Genomic DNA, 17,763 nt, shown 5'->3' on the forward strand with positions numbered 1-17,763 from the left:
ATTTGCCCCCCTTTGTCTGTTGTACTTAGGCTGGTTCATTTGCAGTATTTCTGATGCTTTTTACTCATTTACTTCTATTTATGGCATCAGAAACAGCTTCAACCACAAGAATTATTCACAGAATATGTCAACTTGGATGCCAGTGAAGCAAAACCGGTGTTTGATCAAGTTGGTTGTGCCTAGAGATGGTAAAAAAAGGCCGAACCAGGACCCCATACCCAGGCATAACTATGTTTTAATTTAACAAGAAAGCAATGTTTAAAATCACACATAAGTTGCATTACTAAAAAAGAGTCCATACAACATAAAAGTCGCTCTTAATTTAAAATAAAAACAAATAAGTCGCATTCTTGGTTAAACTGCAAAAACACCTTAGAACCCAAGCTTTGTTCTGCGCCAATGCCTGCGCTTCGCATTATACCTAAATCAAATAAAAAAAACATGACAAACAATTAGAAAACATAAACCCATTGTGTAATTCCGTAATGTATGTTAAAATACCTTATGGTATTGTCAGTCCTCATGCGAATCCAATGAGGAATAGGCCTGTTTTGCCTCATCTTTTTCGCCAACTTCTTCTTAATCATGAACGTCTTGTGTGACGGCTGCAAATAAGATAAGCACAAGGTTAAGTTGCTATTTGTTCAATAACAACAGCAGCAACATGATTGCTGATATTATAGTCCTAACATCAAATGATAATCGCAACTGGAACATAACTTAAGCAAAAAGTGTTCTCACTATCAGTCAAATGTGAACCTTCAAACTTTGACAATGGTTGATTAAACAGATGTTTCATATTATAGTTTTGGCCCCAACTTTTGCAAATATTAGGGGTTTGTTATTCAATGTTTGCGGACCCGTAAGTGGACGGTGCTTAAATTTCTACTAAGCTTTGATTAAATGAATATTATACATATCCCTTTGTTAAAAACAAAAAGAAATTAAATGACTATGTTTGTTTTTAGTTCTTTACGGAACTATCTAGCTCAAAAATTATAAATAATCGAGTATGGCCAGCATTGGTAAAATGAATCGAACAAGACAAAACTTGTAACCGTGAAATAGAATGTATCAAAACAACCAACAAAACCCAAGATCAAATATAATAAAATTCTCAAGAGGAATCATGTAAACAATTTCGATAGAAGAATTAACAAAGAAGAAAAGTTACCATGGCGTTGGAAAAGTGAGAGCGGCGGCGTGAAGCTCAAATGCTGAGGAAAGAGGATTAGAATATGTAGCAACCTAGGTTCCAGTGGAAGAAAGTAAAGGGCTCAAAAGCCCAGTTACTATGTGGGCCTCTTGGAAAACCATGAGCTGACTGCGGTTTTATGTTAAGAGGTGTTTAGTTTGTAGAATGTTTTGTAAAAAAATATTAGAAATAGAATTTGAATTCAGATTAGGTTCGATCAATGGTTTAAAAACCGGTACGTATCGTTTGAAGCATTATACGAGCGTACGTGTGGAACGCCGATATGTTGGTATGAAACAAGAGATAATCAGACATTCCAGAGATATATAGTTCAGTTAACGACATATAAGGTGTTGCAAATTAGTGAATGTCTCAAAACTGCCAAAGACAGAAAGAAAAGCTACGCAAACGTTCATCGTAAGCCGTTAGAATTTCTAGTGGGCGATTAAGTGTTATTGAAAGTATTGCTTGGCTATACGATTCTGTAAGAAGGGAAAACTAAGTCCTCGTTCCATTGGACCATTTGAAATTCTCGAACAAATCGTTACAATAGCCCATTGCTTATGCTTGTCAGAAGAGATGAACGGAATACATGATATATTTAATGTCTCTAATATGCGTAAATGTTTGACAGAAGAAACTTTAGCTATGCTAGTAAGAGACGTTGCAATCAACGAAAATCTAAAATTTGTATAGCAACCTCTATAGATAGAAGATATCAAAATAAAGAAACTTAAAAGACAGAAGCTAAAATTAGTCAAAGTAAAGTGGAACTCTCGAAGATGTCCAAAATATATCTGGGAATTAGAATCAGAATTGAAGAAGAAATACCCACAATTGTTTTAGCGAACCTCGAGTACGAGATTCATTCCAAGGTAGGGAGGATGCAACATCACGAAATTTTCGGGTCAATTTTGTTAACTTTCAAATGTTGAAGGATGAAAATGAAAAATCTGAATTTTTTTCATTCAACCGCTACGCGATAGGCTAAGAATAAGTACCTCGCGATAAGCGATGGAGTCTCACAAAACCCAATAAATGGGCGGTGTAGCGCTATGCGACGACCTTATCCATTAAGTCATCGCGATACGTGATTACAAGGTTATGTAACCAGAAACACGTGTCGAACCACGTGTAACACGTGGCACAATGTGATAAACCACGTGTCACCATGCGCAACACCTGAATTTGTTGAGTCATCACGTTATGCGATGGCCTAATAACTAAGCCATCGCGATATGCGACAAAACCCAAACTTTGTCTATAAAAGGGGGCAGTCGGGCTCTGCTCCAAGCATCCAAAAACATTCAATATCACACACATAACCTTGGGAATCGTGCCATGTTCCGAAACCCTGAAGTTCCGACACTTTAAGCCCAAACACACGATATGGAGTAGAAGTGTTGCTCGATCAACCTTAGGCGTCCAACTTCAAGTACCGATATAAGGTAGGGGCTCCGCTTAAGTTATATTTATTATATGGCTAGTCCCTAATCGAGGGTATAACCTAAACCCTAATCAAAATTAAGTATACTTAAGTTTTACATATGCAAACGTTATAGTCAAAATAATGTTTCTTTATAACTAAGAAACATCAAGTTTTACATACAAGAGCTATTGTCAAATTGACGTTTTTCTTGAAGAAGAAACCTAACATGGACGTTTCTTTGTGAAGAAGAAATATAAGATATAATTGGTAAATAAACAAAGGGACTAAAGGTCCAAATGTTTTATACAAGCAAGTGATTTATCAAGGTTAAAGCTATGCAATACAGTCTATAGGTCTGAAGCTACATCGTTGATCTAGTTATTTACAAAAGTTATTCTCATACTATAGGTCTGAGGTAACGCACAAAAGTGAATACGTCTAATCTTTTTATAAGCATAAATGCAAATGACTTATTTATACAAAAGTTTGCATGGGATTATAGATCCATAAAACTTTAGTATCTATTATCATTCAGGCTAGTTATATGTGTGTCTGGATCTTTACATATGTGGGCTAAGGGTAGGCATACCACGCCACATTATTACCATGTCCCTGTCTCTAGAGGGCTGCTGATTATTTCAAGCATGAACTAAAGGTTTACATAAATATGTTTTAGCGTTAGCTTGTTCGCCAGCATGTGTTGCTGACGTATTTTATAAACTGTTTTACAGATAATGATGAATAAAAGTTAAGTATATATGGTACTGATAGCCGTTAGACTATCTGATGGCTCAGATTTATTGATCAATGCAAAAGATGTAAATTATGGTTTTTATTAGATAATATTTTGTAAAACTCTATTGCGTATTTAATTCCCGTCATTTTGAATATAATAATATTTTAATAAAGAGACTTTCTTTTTGCTACATATACTCTGAAATATTTATAAAACATGTACCAATGTTGGTCACAGGCCTAGGCTCATGGAGTTTAGTGTGACAATAGATCATTTGTGCTTAATAAGGTATGTTTCTTATTTAATCTCAATGGTGTATTATGTATATTATTAAATTTAATTTTTTTATTGTATTTTTTTAGCTACCTGTATATCACAAGAACTCTAACATAAGATTAAAAGTGACTTGTCGTGCATAAGATGGCTTTTGATTTTTATAGTTTTTTTTATAAGCATGCTTTTTTTAATATTGTTTATATCATAACAAATATAACTGATGCAACATTTCAAAAGGTTATGCATTTTAGGGGAGCATATAGATGCGCCTTAAAGAAAGGTATGTCTTAATCATCCATCCCACCCCACCTCCAAACACACCAAAGCCTACAAATATTAATGGTGTTTGGTACATTTGTTTGTTTGTTTGTTTATTTAGATGACCATATGCTTTTCACCTTATACGGCACCTTATACGGTGTACCCTAAATTACTCTACCAAAACTTCAATATCTCTTATTCAAAATATATATTTTCCACGATAACTTCTATCTTATCTTTTCATAAATGGCATTTATGACATTGACTATAACTTCATAACTCTCATACTATCATCATCATTATTTATAATTTTGACATAGGTGTGTTTACATGTGTGATTTTTGCAATTGACTGAAACTCGTACGTAAAGCCTGTGACATCATAACACGCTGCTTGTGCACGCCCTTAAAAGACAATAAGTTAAAAGAAGTTTTTACATATTTCTTTTTACTAACAGTATCTAATACATATCTTTTCAACTAAAAAAATCAATTGTATATTTTCCTTTTTATATTAAATTACCCATTTATTCCTATACAATTTACAATAATAGTTAATCAAATGAAGTTAAAAAACCAAAGAATAGAATCACACCACCTGAAACCCCACTTCTCAAATTGGAATTGAGGTTTCTTCAAATGGGTTTGGCCGGAACCACCACCACCTTCACCACCACTAACAACTGTCAAACAAGAAACCACCAATGTTCAGATCTGAAACGCCCATGATTGCGGCGAACCAAGGCGTGTAGAGAAGGGATGCGACGGACTGATGGCGAAGAGGCGAATCTGAGTCAACCACCGTCGACAAATTCCACCATTGTTGGATATGAACAAATCGTAGTATCGTACGGTGGTTTTCCGACGAATACTCAAGGGTAGCAATAGTATTTGGTGGTTGTGGCTTGGAATGGAAAATACATACAGTCTCTTGTTTGTGAGAAGTGGTGAAAGTGGTGCGTTAAGAGTTGCCTAAAGAAACAGTGAGTTATGAAGCTTGTGAATGAAAGATTTTCACATTTGATGTTATTTTATTTCATTGATTAATTAAATTTAAATAATAAATAAATAATACTAAATTATTTAGAAAACTAAAGCATAAAAAAGGTTAAAAATTATTATTTGTTATTGAGGGTATTATAGTCATTCAATAAGATGTATTTAATGAAATGAGGAAATATGTTATATATATATATATATAGGAAGAGGATTAAGAGAAAACTCACATTTAGAGAGAAAACTAAAAAACTCCTAAAGAATTATTTTTAATTAAAAATAAAAAAATATTTTTAAAATTCTGTTTTAGCCATTATTCTTATATTTTCTTATATTTCACTCAAAAAATATAAAAAAATAAAAAAAAACCCACTGTAATGCACATACGTATTACTATGCGATACCGTTGTATTACACATGTGTATTACTATATATTTTTGAGTTTAATAGTGTTTTATTGCATATATTCAATATTTGTGTATTGTATATGTGTAGTAGTGTTGTATTATATGGAAAAAAAATAATAATAAAATAAAAGTCGATGTGGTACACATGTGCGTTAATGTTGTATTACACATACGTACTAATGTGTATTCGATGTGTGTATTAGTCTTATATTGCATATATACAATAGTGTGTATCAAATATGTGCAATAGTGTTGTATTCTATGCAATACAAACACTTTTGCATATATGCAATGCACACTATTACACATGTGCACTATACCCATGAGGTTACCGACAATTTTTTTTAAACCAATAACAACATATAAGAATAATGGAAAAAAAAAACTTCAAAATTTTTTTTTTTAAAAAGTTAAAAATAGTTTTTTAGAAGTTTTTAGGAGTTTTTAAGTTTTCTTTTTAATATATTTATATATATATATATATATATATATATATAGGAGAAGTATAGAATGAAAACTCATTTGAGTTGTGAAAACCCGTGAAAACCTTATGTAACATCGTTTTTTTTTGCACACGTAATATATGTTGTAACATTTAGTACAAAACATCGAAACATCAAAATGAAATTGCTATTTTTAACATTTTTTTACTAATTTTTTATATGTTTTCAAAAGAGAGAAAAAGTTAAATTTATGTTTACATTTTTTATTAACTTTAATGTGGATCACATGATTCAAACTTTAATTAAAAATATTTGTTTAAGAATGAGCTTCTAGAGTTTTCATAACTAAAGTAGGTTTTTATTTTAACCTAACCCTATATATATATATATATATATATATATATAGAATATGGATATATTAAAAACCTTATTGAGTTAAAGAAACCCAATCTAATCCATTCATTTAATTAATTTATTAACATTCAATAGTTGAGATTGTATTATGATCAAACAATAGTTGATTCCAATATTTAATTATTATAGAAGTACCACAAGAGTAAAGTTTGAAGATAAAATATTATCTCTCTCTAGACTCACGTACTTTTGCCTTTTACAAATGGAATTTGAATTTTAAAATTTTCAATAAATTAATGGTAACTTTGTTGACTTATATATTTATATTATTAAATTTAAATTTCCATTTTAAATATTATATAAGAAAAAATCTAACATATTAAAGATTTATATTTTTCTATAACAGAATTTTCGTTAAATAAATTGCTTGCTTAATTTTTTTTAAAGTTTAAACTTTCGTAATCAACTTTTATAACATTTGTCTCTTAATTACATTTGTTTCATAATCAACTTTTATTATTTTATAACCAACTTTTATAATAGTAATTTCAAAATTTTGTAATCAACTTACGTGAAAAACTATCATCATAAAAATTAACAAATTTTATTACTATTATTATTATACATATTTTTAATATGCTTTTATATTTAGAAAATAATTTAATATGTAAATAGGTTAAAAAATATGTATCTTTTTGCTTAAAAATTGTAAAGATGAAAATTATTAAAAAATATATAAGTGCTCTTAATTCAAAATTTTGTACAGACAAGCCTTCAATATTTTTACATGCTTAAAAAATTGTTAAATTAATCCAAATACGTGAATCTTAAAAAAAAAATATGTAATCTTAATTTAAAAATTTGTAGAGATGAACCTTAATTATATTTACACACTAAAAATATATGTATTTCTAAATATGTAAACTTGTTAAAAAATATGTACTCTTAATTAAAATATATATAAATAATTAAAAAAAGTTAATTCCAAATATGTTAAAAAGGTTAAGAAAATATACTTATAATTTAAAATTTTGTAAAGATGAACCTTAATTATATTACATACTTATAAATGTTAAATTATTATTGTAAATTAAAGGTCTAATTTTTGAACATATTTTTAAAAATATGTAATAAATGGTGATTGAACAAAATTTGATTTTAACATATTTTCTTAAAGTTGATCAATTTGTAAAAAACACGTGAACAAATTTTGAAATATATATGTTACATATTTTCTTAACTTATTTGATATATTTGTTACATATTTAAAACTATGTAAACTTATTAGAATATGTGTATTTTTGAACTCATTTCATATATTTCTTTATTTAACTGTATTATTTAATATATTTGTTACATATTTAAAAATATGTAAACTTATTTGAAAATATGTTTTTTTAAAGCTAAAATTACTTTTACATGTATAGAAACATGTGAACTTATCCCTCACTTGTGGCTAGTGGTAAGAGGCTTGGGTTTTCCAGTGGAGACTTAAGTTCGAATCCCATTTGTGTCATATTTGGGTGGATATTGCCAATGAAGGATTTGAGCTAGGCCTTGTGCAAAGGTTGTCAGTTCGAATTCTGAGCCCACCCGGGTTTTCGTGCCACCGTGTGTTACGCCAGAGAGTTCTGCTCTTGTGATGGCACAATGACTGTCAAGTGGCAGTCGGTGGTATGGTTTCCATGGGGAAACTCCCAAGCCAAACTCTGAAGCCAGCGTGGGCCCGGTTAAGACAACATAGTCTGGCCAGAATGGGCATCGGGGCTCTTCAAATTTGAAGAGGATGGTAGCCTGAATATAAGAAAGTCGTCGTTCTAAAAAAAAAAAAACATGTGAACTTATTTAAAAATGTGTAAACATATTTAAAAAACAAGTAAAAATTTACTTGAAAACGGTTACATATATTTGGTAAATGTGTTACAAAAATATAATTCTTATAATAAGAAAATTACATATAATTATTGTAGTAACAAAAGTACAAAATAAAAACTTTCTTAACTATCTTTTTAGTGGATAAAATGCTTGTTTAATTTATTTACATTTGAAATTGCTTAAACTTTTCTAAAAGTGGTTTGGAAACCACCATAATATTAGAGGAACAGCTGCAAATGGATGTATTCAATCGCTTCATGCATTGACAGGTTTGGAAGACGGAGATGGCATTAAGCTTGAAGTAGATTTCGGTGACATTTTTTGTGGGTACCGAGAAAAAATGGTTCTGATTAACGGTGGCGGAGAGACGGCGTCGATGTTGAGGGTTTTGAGCTGCTTTGTCCAGAATTTGTGATTTCCATTGGAGCTTGTAGACTTTATATATAGTCAACAAATTAAGATCTGCTCATAATCTATAATGTGTGTTTTGAGAATTGGGGTTTGTGAGGGAGATAAATGAGTTAGGGGATGCACTTTTGTTCTCATTAACTTAAAAAGTTGGTAAGAGCATGTGATACTGACCTTTTATAATAAAAGGTTGGTGATAGGTAATGAGTATAAAGAAGGAAATGCCATTAACAAAATATCTATTAAAAAGGCAAAGGAGCATACGTGGGAACATGTGAGCCTTTCATTGAGTTTCTTGTGTTTTCTTAACTCATTCAGGAGAGTTTTTAAATTATACTTAACCTATATATATATATAGGGAAGATTTCAAATGAGAAACCCTTTGAATTTTAAGAACTCGAAAAACTCAGTGTAACGATTTTTTTTTCGAATTTTTTTTACACATGCGTAATATATGTAGGTTACATACACGTAAAAAAATTACAAAATTTTTTACGCATCGAGTCGACTTTTTACACATGTGTAACATACGTAAAAGTTAGTGTAACCACTTACATCTTTATTCTCTCTCATACTTTGATTTTTTTGCCAGATTAATCTCAACCACATATTTCAATCCATTTAATTAAATGTGTGGCCTAGAATTAAGTTCTTAAGTTCTTAAAACTCACCATGGTTCTCAAAATATCTCTCCCATATATATATATATATATATATATATATATATATATATATTAGAAAGGGGATATATGTGATTGATTATTATGGTTTGAGTATCATCATCATCATACTCAGTATATCCCACAAATAGCAAAGCTATGATAGGATCTGAGGAGAGTAAGATGTAGACAACATTACCTCTACCTCATAGGAATAGAGAGGATGCTTCCGGTGAGACCCATGGCTCGATAGTAGTTTTGCATTAAGCTATGGACATAAGGCACATATCACTCAACCATCGGCACATCGGTCGATTGGTGCATGTACCATTGTCTTTCGGCTATTAACGCCACCACAGGATGCCTAATTAACTTTCGGCCACATTTAATGTTATTTTCACGAGATTAGTAAAATAACGTCAAAATTAGTGCAATATGTAAAAATTAAACTAATGCACATTATTAGTAAAATTGGTTTGAGGATATATGTAATAAATGAGTTTAAGGAGGAGAAATATGTAAATGTTTCATAAGTCGATAACCAAACAGTTGAGCGATACCTGAATATACATTACAACTACAACATTTGCGTAATATATAATTTAAAGTATAAAATTAAACTAATGCACATTATTTAAACTGATTTATCTGTTTACAAATAATGTTTTAGCTTAACGGATTCTCTAAATCTTGCTTTGCTGAAGAACGAATATGTAGAAACTGATTTCTTTTTCTCCGTACCCAGAAGATGACCAAAATTCTCGTCTTCAGTTTTTACCAAAAACTGCTTCAAAGCAGTTATTTTGAGTGAAAATAGGTTCTGGTTTTGATATTGGATATTCATGTAATTATTTTAGAATTTATAAAATCCCGTGAACTTACAATAAGAAAAATCCAAGCTCCCAGGAGCGTTTCCCCCTAACCCCGCCAAATGGGCAGGGCCACTTGGAACTCCATATATCTACCCCTAAGAAACACGCATACGTTCCGCGTCTTCTGACTTGTTTGATGTATATAATGATTCAAGTGGTAACAAGCCAATCTATTTACACTTAAATAATATTCATGACACTAAAATTGATCACCAACATGATTCTGGGCGAAGACGATAGTAGTACTTGTTGGATTAGTCTCATGAAGCCTTATCATTTTCTTAAGGAAAGTGACATACTTTTTCGTCTATTATAAAAATTGCGGGAAAACAGAGAAGACACTCTTTTTGGAAGGATACTTAACTTTGTCACACCTTCACCTACTTGGTGGTGTATTTATTTATATATAAACTTTACAAGCAAACTGAAATATTGAGAACTATTAGAAGACAAACATATACTTCATCTTTAATCATATTTCACTACTCCAGTCCACTTGTCCTATTGGTTTTCAAGTCCATGTCTGGGAAGCTGCAAGCATATATAGATACCAATTAAAAGACCATTCCGTTAACATTTCATCTTATGATTGATTAAACATATATATAAAAACGAATGCGTACCTAGTCGTGAGATTTTCCATCCTTGATCGCCTACGACTGTCCAAAAGAAATATCCCCCTATGTTAAGAGATCGGGCATATTGTACCTTTTTCTGTATCGAGTTAACATCGTCATATCCAATCCAAGAGGTTCCTGCATACGAATAATAAGATACGGTTGATGTGTCATACACCACCTTAGCATTATTTTGGGCATTGAATTGTTGCACTTCTGAGTAAAGCAATGATCCATCATTTCCTGGTCCTATACCCAGAGCCGGAGCCCCGATACCATGTACAGATGGATCCGCTAGTTTCCATGTCCAACCATATAATGGCAACCCCATCACCAACTTTTGTCTTTGGATCCCAGCGCTGATCCAAGACTGTAGCCCGTCACTTGTGCTAAGGCCATCACCACTTGGATCATATAGCGCGGCTGGTGGGCCAGTTGCATCGGGAGTCCATGGCCCGTAATAATCGTAACACATTGCATTTATCCAATCCAAATTACTATTTATGGATGCCACCGGATAATCACAAACTTCATCAAACGTGATTTCTGGCATATAATTAGTGGCCGCTGATAGAAGAAGCCGCGGCTTACCGGTTGACTTGGCTTCTTGGTTGACCGCCACACGCCACTCACCAAGCAAGAGGCCAAGGTTGTCCATATCGGTTTGGGTTTGAGGATATTCCCAATCCAAGTCAGCCCCATCAAAGCCATACTTCCGTGCCACTTGTATGGTGGAACGGATGAAACTTGCCCTCGAGCCCGCGCTCGAGGCCATGTTGGAAAACACATCTGTGCCAAATGAACCGCCTCCGATGGAAAACAATGCCTTGATATTAGGGTTCTTTCTGTGAAGGGTGGTGGTGAAGCTATTTAGCGCGGAAGCTGTTGTCGCTTCAATATTGTCGAATTGGAATGTGTTTGGGTTAGGGGAAAGAAAAGCATAATAAACATGAGTGAACAAAGTGGTGTTAATATTGGATGGTGGAAAACTATCTTGAGCCCATGAAGGCCAATAACCACCTTTGATTGGAGCACTCGTAACACAACATATGGTGAGACTCAATATCACAATAGGAGCTTTAAGGAATTCCATGGTGTCTTATAATACTTTGTCAATCCCACGCTGTTATATACTTGAGCTTCGAGGGATTCAACTTCAAACGCTATTTAATGCAACTCATTGACTTTGACCTTTTTGGCTTCTCTAAATGTTAATACTTCATATTTCTCATCGTGAAAGTAACTTCAATGTGACGAAGTAAATGGGATTAAAAGTGGGACCCATAGACCACTGTAGTTCCATTTGAATTTTGATAAGGAATGGACGAAAAAAAGCCAGGGGTGGCAATTTTGACTAACTCCACACGTCTTAGTGTGGACTAGGGGTGGCAATTTTGACTTAAATCATTTTAAATAGATTAATTTAGGTTGTTTTAAAAATCATATGGGTTGATTTGGTCATAGATTTTAATAAGATGGGTTAAAATGGGTCACTTAAAATTTCACCTTCTTATTTTCGGGTCAAAATGGGTCGACAAATTTAAATAAATGGGTTTATTTGGGTTAGTGTCTTAAGGAAATGTGGCAAGCTCGGGTTGAAACGGGTTTTGGATTGGAACGAGTTCGGTTTAGGTTTCGAGCCGACATGAGCTTTCGCACTGGACGGGTTGGGTTTCGGTATCCTTTGTTTCTTTTTGGTCAGTTTCGGAGCACTGGACGGGTTGGGTTTCGATTTCTTTTGTTTGTTTTTGGTCGGTTTCAGATTCGTTTTCTGCCTTTTGTTTTGTTGTTGTCTGTTTTTTCAGTTTCATTTCTGTTAGTTTCAGTTTTTAGTTTCGTTTAGATCGATTTTTTTGGTTTTGATTAATTCGGTTCGTTTTTGGTTTTTGTTTCGTTTCCGTCGGCTTTCGGTTTCAGCTCATTTTTCGGTTTTTTTTAAGAACGAGGACAACGGCGCAAACCTTTTAGTGTTTTTAAATTTTTCCTTTTTGATTTATATTTTGAGTTATGAATTTTATATTAATTTTTTAGAATTTTTTTGGGAGAGGTTTTTATTAACAATAAAAACATGTACCCCTCCTAAAAAAATTAATAAAAAAATCATAACTCAAAATATAAATCAAAAACGAAAAATGTAAAAAAACTAAAACGTTTGCTCCTTTACCCTCGTTCTTAAAAAAAAAAACCGATCCGACCCGTTTTGACCCGTTCTGACCTTGACCCATTCCGACCTGGACCCGTTCTGACCCAAACCTTTTGACCCTAACCCGTTCCAAACCGAACCAAAACAACCCTTTTTTTAGTTGACCCATTCCGACCCTAACCCGTTTCGATCCTAACCCGTTCCGACCCATGACCCGTTTCGACCCAACCCATTTGCCACCCCTAGTGTGGACATTAACTATCGGCTAGAACAATCTAGATAAAAAAAACATGTTTTCATAAACAGCTCGCAAATCAAATTGCATGTTTAAAAATTTAGGATCTGTTTGGTAGGAGACCCAATGACCTCTTTTTTTCGTTCATTTTGGCCATGGAGTGACTTCATGTGGCGATTAGGAACATTCATATTGCGGGTCTTTTTAAAGGAGCTTCTTTTGGTAAATTTATCTCTCACATTTTTTGTGCGGATGATGCTATTTGCTTGGTGAACGGTTAGATGCTAATATGGAGAATATTCTCATCGCTCTAAATTGCTTTTATTTGGTTAGTGGGTTAAAAATTAATTTGAAGAAATCTTCCTTGTTGGACATTAGGGTGGATAGGGAAGACGTTTCTAGAGTCGTTAACTACGCGGGTTGTAAAGTCGGTTCTTTACCATTCTCTGATTTAGGTATTCCGAGAATGTGGCTCATTTTAGTGTGTAGGACCCCGATTATCAAAAAAAAAATTAAAAATAAGCTTTCTAATTGGAAAGCAAATCTTCTTTGTATTAATTGGTGTGATTGAGCTACCTTGATCACTTCCGGTTTTAGGAGCTATTAGAACCTATTATTTCTCTTTATTTCGTGTTAAAGTTATTAGACATCTTAAGCAATCCGATCTAATTTTTTTGGGGAGGGATGAAAAACATAGGAAGATGGCTTGGGTTAAATGGGATACGGTGTTATCTGATAAAAAAAAGTGGTGGGTTGGATTTCGGTAGTCTTAATGCTTTGAACTTGGCTTTGCTTTATAAATGGAAGTGGAGATTTCTTGATATTCCAGATGCATTATGGTCTAAGGTTATTATGGCTATTAACGGAGACTTAAGTGGGTTGGATAAGCCTTGTAATACGGCGGCGCATGGAATCATATTTGTCTATCTGTATATCGGTTACATTCAAATAACATCCTTCCAAATTAGGTTATATCCAAAAAAGTTGGTAATGGTAGCTCTATTCATTTTTGGCCAGATACTTGGCTTGGGGAGGTTACTTTGGCTACTCGTTTAGCCGTTTGTTTTCCCTTGAGAAGAACAAATCATGTCTCATTACGAATTGAAGCTCGAGCGACCATTGAATTTGGGACTGGCATAGGGACCCAAGAGGAGGAGTAGAGCAATCCCACCTTGGTGATCTTTTGAATTACCTCTTAGAGGTTCCTTTCCCGGACTCAGTCGATGCTTGGATTTGATCTCTTAACGGAAACACATAATTTTTAGTATAGGATCTTAGATTATATATTGATAAAGTCTCTCTTGACACACCCACTTTGAATTCGACTCCAACTAGATGGAACCCTTTCGTTCCAAGAAGAGTTAACATTTTGGCTTGACTGGTGATTCTGATCGTTTGCCTACTAGATGAAATCTTAGTCGTCGTTCAATTGATATTCAGACCATTGTTAGTCCTATGTGCAAATCGAGTGTTGAAGACAATGATCATATTTTTGGCTCGTGTTATATTGCTTCGAGATCTTAAAGATTAGTCGCGAACCGGTTAAATGTTGATTTTACGGTTGCGGTTTGGCCAAAAACTTTGATGGAATTACTTGATGGTGCTAGAATTAATGCAAAGAAGAAAAAGCTTATCAAGGCCGTTTGTTTCTGCACTTGGTGGGTGCTATTAAGACACAAAAACACTTCTATCTTTCAGCCGAATAAAATTAGGAATGAAGAGATTTATTATTTTATTTTACACTGATCGTATCTTTGGCATGTTTATAGGAACCGTAAAGTGATTTTTTTCTTGGAACAAGTGGTTAAAAAACCCTCCTCTTGATGTAATTTATTTGCACCGTTTTCGGCTCCTTGCCGGATTCTTTTGTTTTATATATCTGCCATTAAAAAATCGGATTTGTTTGGCAGGGGTAATGAAGTCGATAAGAGAATAGAATAGACAACGGAATGAAATGGTGGTAGTGGTGGGGGTGGGGGTGGTCAGGTGGTGGTGACAGTGCTGGTCAAGTGGTAGTATTGAGAAAGTAGGGAGAAAAAGAATGAAATGGGAAAAAGTTGTGCGTTGCGGATATATGGTTTGATGTGTTTAAAGAGAATGTGAATCCTTGTGTAATAGATTATTCCATTCCATTGACCAACATTAATAAAAATGCCTTAGTAGTTGCATGTCTCTAAAATAATAGTTTATACTTGAATCCACAATCAATTTGTAAATTTCGTATCATATTTATGTATTCATAACTTCGTTACACCCAAACCAACCAAGTTGGTTGTTTATTTATTTATACATCAAACTTTACAAGCAAACTGAAATGTGTAGAATTATTAAAAGGCATATGAATGCATATTTCAATCCTTCAATCCACTTGCCCTCTTGGGTTTTCAATTAATTCCATGTATCCGAAGCTGCATAAAAAGAAACCAAAGACGACAATTGCGGTTAAGGTTTCATTGTTTGATTGTTAATCATCCATAGATTACTTTTTAAAACCAACTATTTAAAATGGGTTAAAATCATCTGCTTGCATGTGTTTAAAAATGATAGAACTGAATGTGTACCTAGCTGAGAGATTTTCCAATCTTGATCACCGACAACCGTCCAGAAGAAATATCCTCCAATGTTAAGTGATTGTGCATATTCTATCTTTTTCTGTACTGATTCAATGTCGTCGTATCCTATCCAAGAGGTTCCTGCAACAGAATAGTAAGATACAGTTGGCTCGTCAAACACCACTTGGGCATTGTTTTGGGCATTGAACTCTTGCACTTCTGAGTAAAGCATTGCCCCTTCATTTCCTGGTCCTATACCCAAAGCTGGAGCCCCGATACCATTCACACTTGGATTCTGTAATTTCCACGTCCTACCAAATAATGGCAGCCCCATGACCAACTTTACTTTTTGGATTCCAGCGTCAATCCATGATTGCAGCCCGTCACTTGTGCTTACATCGCCATTCGGATCATATAATGCGGCTAGGGTCCCAGTTGCATCTGGAGTCCATGGTCCGTGATAATCATAGCACATTGCATTTATCCAATCCAAATTATTGTTTATGGATTCCACTGGATACTTAGAAACTCCATCAACTATTGACTTATAATTAGTGGCGGCTGAAAGAAGAAGTTGTGGATTACCGGTTGACTCAGCTTCTTCGTTGATTGCCACACGCCACTCATCAAGCAAGAGACCAAAGTTGTCCATAGCGGTTTGGGTTTGGGGATATTCCCAATCTATGTCAATTCCGTCAAAGTTATACTCTCGCGCCACTTGTATTGTGGAACTGATGAAAGTTCCCCTCGAGTCTGGGCTCGAGGCCATGCTGGTAAAGGTTTCCGTGCCAAATGAGCCACCTCCAATGGAAAACAGCGTCTTGACTGGCGGATTCTTCCCGTGAAGGGTAGTGGTGAAGCTATTAAGTGCGGACGCTGTTGACTCATCAATATCGAATTGGTATGTTTCAGTGTTAGGGGTGAGAAAAGCATAATAAAGATGAGTGAACAAAGAGGTTTCAATGTTCGATGGTGGAAAACTATCTTGGGGCCATGTAGGCCAATAACCACCTTTGTTTGTGTCACCCATAGTACTACAAATGGTGAGACTCAATATCACAAGTGAAAACATAGGAGCTTTGAGTAATCCCATGGTGTCGTATTAATACTTGAGGAATCTCAAGATGTTGTCTTATATACACTTGAGCTTTGATGAATTCAACTACAATACAATTCAATAACTTTGAACTTTTCTAAGTATAGAGCTGTAAATGAGTCATCAATTTATCATTCATCTAGTAACACATTTCTTAACGTGAAAGCAACTGTAATATGACGTAGAAAATGGGGAAACCTTGACTTTGTAGAATTTGCTTGTTTTCTTTTTAAAAAGTTCATATAGTTATAAAAGTTTAATGTATAAGATTATAAATGAAATTGAATATTTAAGGCGATATTTTATTGTTTAAAGTCTTGAGGAAATAGGTTACCAAACAACAAATATACAACATATTTTTTCTTTATTTTTATAGTTAACGTATCCATGTTGTATGATCCTTTTAAGGAATGAATAAAAGGTAGGGAAGATGGTCAACTTTTATAATATGGTACTTTAATTCAGATAAGAAGACATCTTATTATAGTAGACTTGAATGCAGAAATGAAAAGTCAAATGAAATGTCATCTTTCTGCTTAATTTTGTTGATTGCAACACCACCCCTAATGTAAGTTATTGATTTTATATATATATATATATATATGTATGTGTGTATTAAGAGAGAATAAATGTCTAATTATTTGATAGCTAAATAAATTAATCATGAGCAATGGTTTGGAAAGCGACAAGAGTTAGATGGGCACGTATAGCGAGTCAAAATACGAAGGTAAGGTCATGATGATGGGTGCTGGGGCGGATCCAAGGCAGGAAGACGGTGGGCCGGTGCTCACCGTCCGGCTGCCGGAGTGCCGCGTCTATGAGTGCGTGTTAGTATATTATGACTCAACAGTCAGTTCGTGCCCACCATTGGCTGCCAACCCATGCCAACCGTCGGTTATCATCATTGATAGATTTACAGAGACCGGTGGTCTTGACTTATGAGGGTCCGGCTATGCCGACTGTGAAAATGAAAAAGATAATGGGGAAGATAAGAGTAGTGTAGACTTAAATGCTTTTTACTTTGTTTTTTTTGAGGTTATGCTTATCAAACTCTATTTAATTAAAAGGCCAGGCTAGTATATTATATTTTATTATACACCTCTTACCTCTACAAGCTTACCACTCACCATAATTTTTGTCTATCAAGGGTGGGGAGCTAGTATATTATTTTATTACTAAGTTACCGTCTTGATTGAGGAGCTAATAATCT

At 33.9% G+C, this 17,763-nt stretch overlaps 3 protein-coding genes across 3 annotated transcripts; all 3 read right to left on the reverse strand.

The window, feature by feature from the left end:
• Window positions 1–220: 220 nt before the first annotated feature.
• On the reverse strand, window positions 221–601 carry LOC143603766 (large ribosomal subunit protein eL39z/eL39x). Its single transcript, XM_077080470.1, has 2 exons — window positions 502–601; window positions 221–421 (listed from the first exon to the last, which is right to left on the reverse strand). The coding sequence occupies exons 1-2, from the start codon at window positions 585–587 to the stop codon at window positions 373–375; spliced, it is 135 nt and encodes a 44-aa protein (XP_076936585.1). The 5' UTR covers window positions 588–601; the 3' UTR covers window positions 221–372.
• Window positions 602–10,321: 9,720 nt separating this feature from the next.
• LOC143603765 (nod factor hydrolase protein 1-like) lies at window positions 10,322–11,626 on the reverse strand. Its single transcript, XM_077080469.1, has 2 exons — window positions 10,534–11,626; window positions 10,322–10,441 (listed from the first exon to the last, which is right to left on the reverse strand). Exons 1-2 carry the CDS (start codon window positions 11,618–11,620, stop codon window positions 10,422–10,424), a joined length of 1,107 nt encoding a protein of 368 aa, XP_076936584.1. The 5' UTR covers window positions 11,621–11,626; the 3' UTR covers window positions 10,322–10,421.
• Window positions 11,627–15,144: 3,518 nt separating this feature from the next.
• LOC143603767 (class V chitinase CHIT5a-like) lies at window positions 15,145–16,805 on the reverse strand. Its single transcript, XM_077080471.1, has 2 exons — window positions 15,467–16,805; window positions 15,145–15,313 (listed from the first exon to the last, which is right to left on the reverse strand). Exons 1-2 carry the CDS (start codon window positions 16,548–16,550, stop codon window positions 15,294–15,296), a joined length of 1,104 nt encoding a protein of 367 aa, XP_076936586.1. The 5' UTR covers window positions 16,551–16,805; the 3' UTR covers window positions 15,145–15,293.
• Window positions 16,806–17,763: the final 958 nt, after the last annotated feature.

The sequence above is a fragment of the Bidens hawaiensis genome, unplaced genomic scaffold, assembly GCF_021521415.1.
Source record: "Bidens hawaiensis isolate Kalapana, Puna unplaced genomic scaffold, B.hawaiensis_p1.1 tig00062677_1, whole genome shotgun sequence".
NCBI lineage: Eukaryota > Viridiplantae > Streptophyta > Magnoliopsida > Asterales > Asteraceae > Bidens > Bidens hawaiensis.

Bases quoted from the DNA above. Each gene is read 5' to 3' on its own strand.
- LOC143603766 (XM_077080470.1), bottom strand. From the start codon at position 587: ATGATTAAGAAGAAGTTGGCGAAAAAGATGAGGCAAAACAGGCCTATT. The intron at 422-501 runs GTATTTTAACAT...TATTTGATTTAG, and splicing joins AGGACTGACAATACCATAAG to GTATAATGCGAAGCGCAGGC.
- LOC143603765 (XM_077080469.1), bottom strand. From the start codon at position 11,620: ATGGAATTCCTTAAAGCTCCTATTGTGATATTGAGTCTCACCATATGT. The intron at 10,442-10,533 runs GTACGCATTCGT...ATATGCTTGCAG, and splicing joins ATGGAAAATCTCACGACTAG to CTTCCCAGACATGGACTTGA.
- LOC143603767 (XM_077080471.1), bottom strand. From the start codon at position 16,550: ATGGGATTACTCAAAGCTCCTATGTTTTCACTTGTGATATTGAGTCTC. The intron at 15,314-15,466 runs GTACACATTCAG...CTTTTTATGCAG, and splicing joins TTGGAAAATCTCTCAGCTAG to CTTCGGATACATGGAATTAA.